This window comes from Lonchura striata, chromosome 25 (genome assembly GCF_050655825.1).
Source record: "Lonchura striata isolate lonStrDom1 chromosome 25, ASM5065582v1, whole genome shotgun sequence".
NCBI lineage: Eukaryota > Metazoa > Chordata > Aves > Passeriformes > Estrildidae > Lonchura > Lonchura striata.
Window position 1 is genome coordinate 4,102,388 of NC_140727.1, and position 10,499 is coordinate 4,112,886.

Here is a 10,499-nt window from a genome sequence, read left to right on the forward strand (position 1 = left end):
GTGGAGCACACCAGGAAGCAGCTCTGGAGAGCCAAAGGAGCAGGGGAGGAAGGAAATATTCTTATCCTCATCTGCCACCACCACCCAAAGACATGAAGAGACAGATGACAGGAAATGAGGACTCAAAAATAGTCCCCTTTAATGTCAAACCCATCAGGGATTACGAGGAACGGGGTAAAAGACGTGGAGCAGGTCTCCTGCTGCTCACTGTGTGCTCTGAGCACCCCTCCGAGGGGGAACTCGCCGTGATATCCATGAAATTATTTCCTTCGTGCTCTTGGCACAAAGGAGTCAAGAGAGAGAAAAAACCCCGTGGACGTATTGAAACATGAATTGTAGAACCTGATGGAGCCTCAGTGCCTGGAGGGGCTGAAATTCCCTTTTCCCCACCTCCACAAGCCCTGCCTGCAATTCTGTGGGACAGGGATGGCCAAGTTTTTAATGCTTTATTAAAAAGAAAGTCTTCCTTCCCTAAGGAAACAATTTCTCCTGTAAAGCTCCATCTGCTTTACTGAAATCCTCTGAAATATGTGAAATTTGCCCTCCCCTCTGCAGTTCTGCACCTTCCATGGGGCAATACCCTGCCCCTCTGTGTGCCCAGCTGGCTCTTTGCCATCAGGAATTCTGTTTTCCAAGCAAAAGCTCCTGTTTGGGTTGGATCTGAGCAGTGACAGAGAATCTGGGCCCAAGGGAGAGAATTCCCAAGGGGTGTTTTGTCCTCCCTAAAACCTGACACCGGTCCCAAGTCCAGACCCGGCTAAATTGAGGCCACAACAGGTGCCAAGAAAACAAGGAAAAATAGCAACAGTGGCCTGGGATATAGGAGGTCTCAAGCTCCACAGCTCCCACTGCTGGAGATCCACTTGTTATTTATCCTGGAAAAGGAGCACATGGACAAAACCAGCTGATTTCTACTCAAAAGTCTCCCTCTTGGTCACAACACTCCCCAAACTGATTTGTGGCCTTGCTTTGCTTTGGGAGCAGCTGGGTGAAAGGGTCCCAAATCCATTAAAAAGCCACTTTTTTAACTGCTGAAAACTGGGCTTTGGGCTTTGAGTCCGGTGTTTCTGGATCTGCAGGGTTCCTGAGTGGAATTCTGCTCGATTAACACGGGGGGAAAGGTGGGAAGTGAGTTATGGAAAGGCTCTGAGGGACAGAGGGGCTTTCTAACCCAGGGGGTTTATTTTTCTTTGATGCACTGCAATGGCACATCCTATGGGGAAAAGAACATCTCAGAATGGAACAGAAAAATCTGGATCTTCAGGAGAGGAGGTGGCAGCAGCTGCACCATCCGTGTGAGACCAGTGTGTGCAAACCAAGGGTTCATCTCTTCCCTCCTCGGGTCTCTGAGACACCTCCTTCAAGGTGAGGAATCTCTCCTGGCTGCAGCTTGGAGCCAGCAGCTCTCACGGGTTCCCTGTGGAGCAGGCAGGGGTTAAAAGTGCAACCAAACAGCCCAAAGTCCACAGGGGAGGAGGAAGAGGAGGAGGAGAAACGATGGAGAGTTGAGCGGGCGGGCCCCTCCAGCTTGGAAGATGTGGAGCTTCTCAGCATCGGGCAGGAAGAGCCGGGCATCCTCCAGCGCCCCGTGCGCTGCCATGGTGAAGTTGGCGTCCCCCGAGGTGACCACATCGAAGACGCACGACTGGAAGTAGACATCCTCCACGGGCAGCATCTCCCGGCAGAGCGCCCGCGCCGTCTCGGCGGGGACGCGGCCGCGGCCGCGGGGGCTGCGGGACATGCGCTGGCTGCGGGGGCAACCGGCCACGCAGAGCTGCAGGTCCTGCTCCTCCGTGAAGGCCCGGGCCACCTCCTCGGCAGCGCGGATGGAGAAGGAGAGCTGGCGGCCGGCCTGGCGCACGGCGATGGTGGTGCCGATGTAGTCGGCGCGGATCTCCACGTGCCGGCCGGGGCTGCGCTCCCGGATGGCCAAGCTGCTCCCGCCCGGCCGCGCGCCACCGTTGATGGAGCCGTCCTGGAAGGCCGCAGGGACGTTGTCCAGCTCGGCCTGGTAGACCTTCTGGTCGATGCATTCCTTCATGTTTTTGAATATGATGGTCAGCTGTGGGGAGCGGGGTAGGAGGGGGATGAGTGTGGTGGTCGTGGTGCCATCCCAGGTGTTTGGGGTATCCCAGGGTGGAGGTGCCACCCCACCTATCCACCCTCAAACCATCCCTGCTACAGTCCTTTGGGATAACAGCAATCTTTCCTTCTTTTTTAAGCAATGGAAAACTCAGGTGGAGCCAAACCCAGCAAGATTCCTCCAAACACCCCATGGACCACAAGATTCCTCCAGGCACCCCATGGGCCACAAGATTCCTCCATGGACCACAAGATTCCTCCAGGCACACTACGGACCACAGGATTCCTCCAGGTCCCCATGCACCACAAGATTCGTCCACCATCCCATGGACCACAAGATTCCTCCATGGACCACAAGATTCCTCCAGGCACCCCATGCACCACAGGATTCCTCCAGGTGCCCCATGGACCACAGGATTCCTCCAGGTGCCCCATGCACCACAAGATTCCTCCAGGCACCCCATGGACCACACAATCACCTGGCAGCAGCAGGAGTGCTTGAAGGTCTCCTCAACAACCTTCACCACTGTTGTCCCTCTTTCTTCATCCCCCCCACCGGGTTTAGGAAGGATTTTGGGAAGTTTAGGAGAAGCCCTGACCCTGGATTTGTCCACCCATCCTGCGCACCAACCTTACCTTGCTGGTGACTGTTGCGTTGGACCCCTTGGCCACCGGCGAGCTGGTGGCTTGCACGAACAGGTAATCGTTGTCCAAGAGCGGCCAGGAGCCCTCCACCCGGCACGTGTGGAAGTCATCGTGGAAGGTTCGGATGTGGGGGTCCCCAAAGGCGGCGCAGTGCTGGAACCCGGGGGGGCGGCCGTGCTTGTGGAGGAAACTGCGCTCGTAGTCGCAGATCTCGAGCGGCTCGAAGCCGCGCGCGTTGGGCGCCGGGGGCCGGGGCCGCGGCGGGGCCGTGGGCCCTTCCTTGGAGCAGTTGTTCTGGATCATGAGGTCCTCGATGCCGTGCACGGCCGAGTGGAAGGCCAGGTCGCCGCGGCAGGTGCGGGCCGTGCGGCGGGTGCACAGGGAGTAGGAGCGCAGCGCGGTGCAGAACGCGGCGCCGCGCTCGGGCCCGCGCAGGTGCAGCGTGGCCGCCACGTAGTCCGAGTTGCAACGGAGGATCTTGCACTGGGGAGAGACTGGGAGAGACCGGGGTGGCTCCTTGAGAAGTGGGGATGGGGTGGGGAAGGGCAGCCTGTCCTCCCCGTGATGGTGAAAGGGTTTTAAAATCATGGGGGTTTGGGGTTAAAAGGAAAATTAAGCTTAGTAGGCCCTGGAAAGAAAAATAAATACCGTAAGTACATGAAGGACTTGTGCCTTGCTAGAACTGCACCTGTGTAGCTAGGACATGATAAATGATATAATTGTTAGACGTGATGATTGTTTAGTAATTAAATATAATTACTGTTTAACCGTAAGAGTAATCATGAGAAACTGTGGTCAGGGGCCTAAGGAAGATCACGAGAAACTCATGACAATGTATACAATAGAACAATATCAGTTTAATAATTAATATGTAAGTTCTATAACGATAGAATATAAAATATATTCAGCTCGAAAACCGTGTGGGAGTCAGATTTGGGTCTGTACCCCCGATTCCCAGAGCTCTTCATCAATAAAAGCACCTGCAGAGAATCATATCCTGTGATTCTGTGTGCTCCTGAACGCTGACACCCCCACCAGCCCTTGTGGTGTTCACATGCCCTCTGAACAGAGAGAGATTCTCTCAGGATCTCCCCCTGAGAGAAACAGAGAAAAGAGAATCAAAACAATTCTTATCTCATTCACTGCTCCCTGTTGGTGCCCATTTAGAATGTAGTGCAGAGATTGTTTACCCAAAGTGATTACTTGATTGAATTCTGATAATGGTTGTTTAAGTTCATTGACCAGTTAGATCCACGTGTGGCTATCAGGGAAGAGTCACAGGTTTTCTAGTTAATAGTTAGTAATAGTTCTTTTTAGTGTAATATAGTATACTGAAGTTATAGTTTAATATAGTATAATAAAGTAATTCATTATCCTTCTGAAATCATTACAGTCCTACATATCATTCTTCCCACATCAGGGATCCCAACAGCAATAACCCCCCACCATCCAGGTTCTCATGGAGGTTCTCATGGAGATTCCTCCTGGAAGCACTTTTCTCCTGGTTTTTACGGGGAAACAACTCTGCCCACGCCGTTCCTTACCATGCCTGCAGAGGAAGAGGAGCAGCAGAGCTCGGAGGAAGAGGCCGGAGTTTTCCAGCTGCCCCGGGCTCCTACTGTGGGCAGCTCTGCCCATTCCCATCCATGCGGAGCCTGGGGGGTCTCTCACCCACCAGCAGCTCCCGGCTTCATTCGGCAGCTCCCCTGGAAGCGGAGGTGGGCTTGGAGAGACGGGACCAAGAGGGGCAGCCAATCCACCCCAGCCCTTCCAAAGGCCACCACTTGTCCCCTGGTGGCACATCCACACGGCTTTGGACACTTCCAGGGGTGTAACTCCACCTGGGCAGCCCGTGCCACGCCTCGACCACCCTTTTCATGAGGAAATTTCCCCTGATATCCAACTTAAACCCACCCTGGTGCTGCTTGAGCTGTTTCCTCACAGGGGTGGGCGTTGAGCGTTTCACTCCACCCTCGCTTTGGGGACACCACATGTGGGATCAGAGCCTGGAGCATCCCTGGGTGCCAACGACGTCCTTGGACCCTCATTCCTGCTCTCCCACTGCCCCCTCACCTGTCTCAGCCTCCTGAGGAAACGATCTGGCTCCCAGCGCTGGGAGCTCCTTCCCTGCGGGCCACATGGGCGTCCTTGTCACCAGCTCTGCCCCAAGTGCCAGCCAGAGGGACCCATGGCATGAGCCAGGAAAATTCCAGCCCCTCTGGGCTCCTCCATGCTCCTGCAGCCGGGTAAAATCTGGGCTCCCAAAAATCCGGGGGCCAAGGAGCGGAGCCCCCCGTGGCTCCTCGTCCCCGGCCACCTTTGCTCTGTCCTTTCCCCTGCGGGGCAGAGCAGAGGCGGGGGGTGAAATCGATCCTTCTAAATTTAGCTGGGCTCTGATCCAGCCGGGAACAACAGCCAGAGCATGGAGAAGGTGGAGCACAGGAGCTCCAGGAGGAGGTGGGAGCCCCCAAACCCTGGAGACTGGGGTTTCATAGGAGCTTCCCTGGAGCTCCGTGGGTTTTCCTCCTTGGAAACCTGTGCTGGCACCACCTGGGAGTGAACCCCCGTGGAAAAGCTTTTCCCTGTGGGATGTGTCCCCCAGGGAATGGGATGTTCCCTGACAGGGAGGACTTTTCCAGCGTTCTGTCTCACAGCCTCCCCTCCTGGGGCACAGCCAAGTCCTGAGCGCAAACACGGCACGGGCCAAAGTTGGCCAATGTCCCCAGGGATCGATGGCCAGTGTCCCCAGGGCTGGTGGCCAATGTCCCCAGGGATCGATGGCCAGTGTCCCCAGGGCTGGTGGCCAATGTCCCCAGGGAGCAACGACTGCCTGACCATGCTGCCTGCCCTCCTAAAATCCCATTTACACAGCTGCAGGAAGAAGCTGCACCAACCCCTGCTCCCTGCAAGGAGAAGGAATTGCCAGGAATGTCCAAACCTGGATTTTCCAGGTCCATCCCAGAGGCCATGGAGGAGGACTGAGGTGGGAAGTTGATCCCTCAGCATTCCAGCACCCAAAAATCCCTTTGGGGACACATTCAGGAAAGCCTTCTGCCTCCTAAACCAAGTTCCTGCTGTTTTCCACGCCTGGCTCTGCCCTGCAGGGAGCAAATCCTGGTGCCCACCTGAGCCCAGCACTGGGACTGGGGTGGGAAAAGAATGATTTGGTAAAATCAGTGTTTTGCCAGAGAGCTGGAAGAGTGGATCCCTCTTCTTTCCAGGATGGGCCATGAGCACAGTCAATCCCAAAGGATGGACTCTTCCTTCCATGCCGTGCTTGCAAGGAAATAAATCCCATCCCTTCCATAAATAAAGGAAATATATCCCATCCTTTCCATAAATAAAGGAACTAAAATTCCATCCTTTTCATAAATAAAGGAAATAAAATCCCATCCTTTTCCATAAATAAAGGAAATAAATCCCATCCCAAGCATAAATCCCATTCCTCCATCCTCACACCTCTACCAAGAATCCAAATATTCCACTTACCCCTTCAAATGCCACAGGATGGGCAAAAAAAATCCCAGAGGAGAATCCTGGTCCTTGGTTGGGGTCTGGGAAGGGAATCCCGGCTGTTGCCAGCCGGGCTTGGAGCAGAGGGAGGAAAAAACAGCTGAAGATTCTGACAGGAGGATGGGGGAGCTTTAAAAATAGCCGGGGTGATTTTTTGGATCCCAAAAGGCAAATTCCAGTGGGGAGGGGAAGGGAGAAGGCAGGAGAGGTAAAATTTCCCAGTCCCTCCGAGCTGCCCATGCTGAGGTTTCTGCAGGGGTGGGAGAGGTTTTACAGCGATTTTTGTGAGGTTTGAGGAGAGGATCCGCGTTCAGCCGTGAAAAAATTTCCCACTGAGGTCCTTGACAGAGAAACTGTGAAAGGAAATCTGAGGGAAAATTAGAAAGAGAAAATAAGAAAGGAAGAGAAAATAAGAAAGAGAAAATAAGAAAGGAAGAGAAAAATAAGAAAGAGAAAATAAAAAAGAGAAAATAAGAAAGAAAGAGAAAATAAGAAAGGAAGAGAAAAATAAGAAAGAGAAAATAAGAAAGAGAAAATAAGAAAGAGAAAATAAGAAAGAAAGAGAAAATAAGCGAGAGAGATTAAGAAAGAAAGAGAAAATAAGAAAGAGAAAATAAGCAAGAGAGATTAAGAAAGAAAGAGAAAATAAGAAAGAGAAAATAAGCAAGAGAGATTAAGAAAGAAAGAGAAAATAAGAAAGAGAAAATAAGAAAGAAAGAGAAAATAAGAAAGAGAAAATAAGCAAGAGAGATTAAGAAAGAAAGAGAAAATAAGAAAGAGAAAATAAGAAAGAAAGAGAAAATAAGCGAGAGAGATTAAGAAAGAAAGAGAAAATAAGAAAGAGAAAATAAGCGAGAGAGATTAAGAAAGAAAGAGAAAATAAGAAAGAGAAAATAAGAAAGAAAGAGAAAATAAGCAAGAGAAAATAAGCAAGAGAGATTAAGAAAGAAAGAGAAAATAAGAAAGAGAAAATAAGAAAGAGAAAATAAGAAAGAAAGAGAAAATAAACAAGAGAGATTAAGAAAGAAAGAGAAAATAAGAAAGAGAAAATAAGAAAGAAAGAGAAAAATAAGAAAGAGAAAATAAGAAAGAAAGAGAAAAATAAGGATGAAAATAGGAAGAGAATAAGGGGAAAAATTAAGGAGAAATAAAAAATGAGAGTGAATCTGGGAAAGATGAAGATGATGCTGGAAAAGTAGGGGTGAATATTGGAAATTCAGGGTGAAAGGAGGAAAATCAAGATGAGCGTGGAAAAATAAGGATGGTCTGGGGAAAATCAGGATGAAAATAGGAAAAGAATAAGTGAAAAATGAGAAATAAAAAATGTCCCCCCGTGTCCCTCAGCGCACACCTGGCCCCGCCCCCACACCTCAAACCCCGCCCACTCGCTCCATATAAGGACAAATGGGCGTGGTTTGTGTGGGGGGGGTGGCTTACCCGCCTGCGCGGTTCGCGGCGGTGATTGGCCGGGGCGCGGTCACGTGGCGGCGGCGGGAGCGGAGCGGGCGGTGAGGGCCGGGACGGGCCCGGGGGCACCGGGAGGGACCGGAGGGGTCCGGAGGGGACCGGGAGGGGCCCGAGCGGCGCTGGGGACTCGGGCAGCACCTGCTGGTCCCGGGGGGGTGTCCTGTGGGAGGATCGGGGGGTTCCGGCGGGGGACAGGGGGTGCTGAGGGGAGTCAGGCCCGGCCGTCCTGCTCTGAGGGCCTTCCCCGGCTGCGGGCCCGAGGTCCCGGGGCTGGGCCCTCAGGGTTCCCCCGGACTCGCTGCCCCCAGCACCCCGTTATTCCCGCTTCTGCCCTCTCCAGCACCCCGTTATTCCCGCTTCTGCCCTCTCCAGCACCCCGTTATTCCCGCTTCTGCCCTCTCCAGCACCCCGTTATTCCCCAGGTAGGGATCTGGGGCAGGAGGTCTCTCTCCCTTCACCCCCCAAATCCCCTCTCTGTCTTGCAGCCCATCTCAAATCCGGGGTTCTCTCTGGATCTGGGGCAGGAGGTCTCACCCTGCACCCCCCCCAAATCCCCCCTTTCTCTTGCAGCCCATCTCAAATCCGGGGTTCTCTCTGGAACTGGGGGGGTCTCTCACCCTGCACCCCCCAAATCCCCCCTCTGTCTTGCAGCCCTTCTCCAGTGCCAGGTGGAGATTTTGGGGGGTCTCTCTCCCTTCACCCCCCAAATCCCCCCTCTGTCTTGCAGCCCTTCTCCAGTGCCAGGTGGAGATTTTGGGGGGTCTCTCTCCCTTCACCCCCTAAATCCCCCCTCTGTCTTGCAGCCCTTCTCCAATGCGGGGTCCCCTCCTGGCGGGGGCCATGGGGGGTCCCCTGGCCCGCACCATCCGTGCCAAGCTGACGGCGGCCCTGCAGCCCACCCACCTGGAAGTTCGGGACGACTCCCCCCTCCACGGGGGTCCCCCCGGAGCCGAGACTCATTTCGGGGTGCTGGTGGTGAGCGGGCGCTTCGCGGGGCTGCCGCCGCTGCAGCGGCACCGCCTGGTGCACGAGGCGCTGCGGGCCGAGCTGGCCGGGCCCCTGCACGCCCTGCAGGTGGTCGCCCGCACCCCTGAGCAGTGGCAGAGCGACCCCCAGAACCCCCCCGCGCCCCCTTGCCTGGGCGGGTCCAAGCGGGAGAAGCGCCGCGGGGCCCGGGAGGAGGAAGAGGAGGAGGTGGGGAAGAAGTGATGGCGCTGGGAGACGCCCAGGAACAGCGTGGGGCTGCCGGGACCCCCCCAGGAACAGCGTGGAGCTGCAAGGACCCCCCCCAAGAACAACGTGGGGCTGCAAGGACCCCCCCAGAACAACGTGGGGCTGCAAGGACCCCCCCAGAACAACGTGGGGCTTCCAGGACCCCCCCCAGGAACAGTGTGGGGCTCCTGTGACCCCCCAGGAACAGTGTGGGGCTCCTGTGACCCCCCAGGAACAGTGTGGGGATTCCAGGATCTCCCCAGGAACAACGTGGGGCTTCCAGGACCCCCCCAAGAACAACATGGAGCTGCCAGGACCCCCCCAGAAACAGTGTGGAGTTCCTGGGACCCCCCCAAGAACAACATGGGGCTCCTGGGACCCCCTCAGCAACAACGTGGGGCTCCCAAGACCCCCTCCAGGAACAAGATGGGATTCTTGGGAACCCCAAGAAACAGCATGGGGCTGCCAGGACCCCCCCAGGAACAGTGTGGAGTTCCTGGAACCCCCTCCCCAAGAACAGCATGGGGCTCTTGGGACCCCTACCCCATAGCAACCCCACCCTGGGGGGGGCATTTTTGGGGTGTCCTTCCCATTGAATCAATTTAAATAATTTAAATAAATGTGTTCTGTGGGCAGCAGAGTCTGGGGAATCTTTTTGGGGGGGAGGGGTGTGGAGGGAGGTTTGGGGGTAACACTTTAGTGCTTTTTTTTTTTTTTGGGATTTTTTTTTGTTTGTTTTTCCATTTTAATTAATTTACAAACACCTGAAACTACAGCACGGCACGACAGGACCAGCTACACCAAGGAGGGGACAAAAGCACACGGGGGTGGGGGGCTGCTTGGATTGGGGGGGGCTGCCCTGGGGCTGGGGGGGCTCCCAGGCTCTGACAACCCTGTGGGAAGGGGGCAGAGCGTGGGGGACCCCCCCAAACCCCCCAGGTTTTGAGGGGGCACAACACTGGGACCCCTCCCCTGAACCCCGATTTCTTTTGAGCACTGGGAACCCCCTTGTACCCCGATTTTTTTTTTTTTTGGGGGGGGGGGTTAGGGGCTGTTTGTGCTTTGCAAACCGCTGGTGGTTTTGGGGTGGGGGGGATGGGAAAAGTGGGGGTGTTGTGGTGGGGAAGGGGTTAATAGGGGATGGGGGGGGGGTTGGGAGGAGGAAAAGAGGGTGCAGGAGACCCCCCCTCACCCCGCACCCCCCCCTCACCCACACCAGCCTCCCTCTAATAGGGAAAATCCTTTAAAAATCAGTTAAAAATCACTAACTGGCAGTTTTTGGGGGTCCCCCCCCTCTGCTGCACCCCAAATGAGACCAAGGATTTTTGGCTTTGGGGGGAGGGGGGGGGTGGCTGTGCTTTGCACCCCTGAAAGTTGGGCACCCAAAAATTGGGGTATCCTGGTTGGGGTGGGGGGGGGTCAAAAAATGTGCTTTAAGGGAGGGGGGGCACTCTAAAATTGTTAAGCAGCCCCAAAAAGGATTCTGCACCCCCCAAAAGGGATCTGCACCCCAATATCCTCTGCCCTCCCCCCAAAATCCCTGGGGGTTTGGGGGACCCCTGCTGGGTGCCATTCACAAG

At 54.7% G+C, this 10,499-nt stretch overlaps 2 protein-coding genes across 3 annotated transcripts; one reads left to right on the plus strand and one right to left on the minus strand.

Moving 5' to 3' along the window:
- Positions 1 to 1,160: 1,160 nt before the first annotated feature.
- Positions 1,161 to 6,695, minus strand: HJV (hemojuvelin BMP co-receptor). Its single transcript, XM_085560769.1, has 4 exons — positions 6,217 to 6,695; positions 4,272 to 4,433; positions 2,719 to 3,221; positions 1,161 to 2,062 (listed from the first exon to the last, which is right to left on the minus strand). Exons 2-4 carry the CDS (start codon positions 4,369 to 4,371, stop codon positions 1,436 to 1,438), a joined length of 1,230 nt encoding a protein of 409 aa, XP_085416895.1. The 5' UTR covers positions 4,372 to 4,433; positions 6,217 to 6,695; the 3' UTR covers positions 1,161 to 1,435.
- Positions 6,696 to 7,710: 1,015 nt separating this feature from the next.
- BOLA1 (bolA family member 1) lies at positions 7,711 to 9,559 on the plus strand. Of its 2 annotated transcripts, XR_014950094.1 has the most exons (3): positions 7,711 to 7,748; positions 8,511 to 9,096; positions 9,152 to 9,559. XR_014950094.1 is itself a non-coding variant. In XM_021542077.4 (2 exons), the coding sequence occupies exon 2, from the start codon at positions 8,521 to 8,523 to the stop codon at positions 8,914 to 8,916; it is 396 nt and encodes a 131-aa protein (XP_021397752.4). In that variant the 5' UTR covers positions 7,711 to 7,748; positions 8,511 to 8,520; the 3' UTR covers positions 8,917 to 9,559. The 2 variants fall into 2 exon arrangements, 1 of the variants encoding a protein (XP_021397752.4); XM_021542077.4 differs by having other exon boundaries at positions 8,511 to 9,559.
- Positions 9,560 to 10,499: the final 940 nt, after the last annotated feature.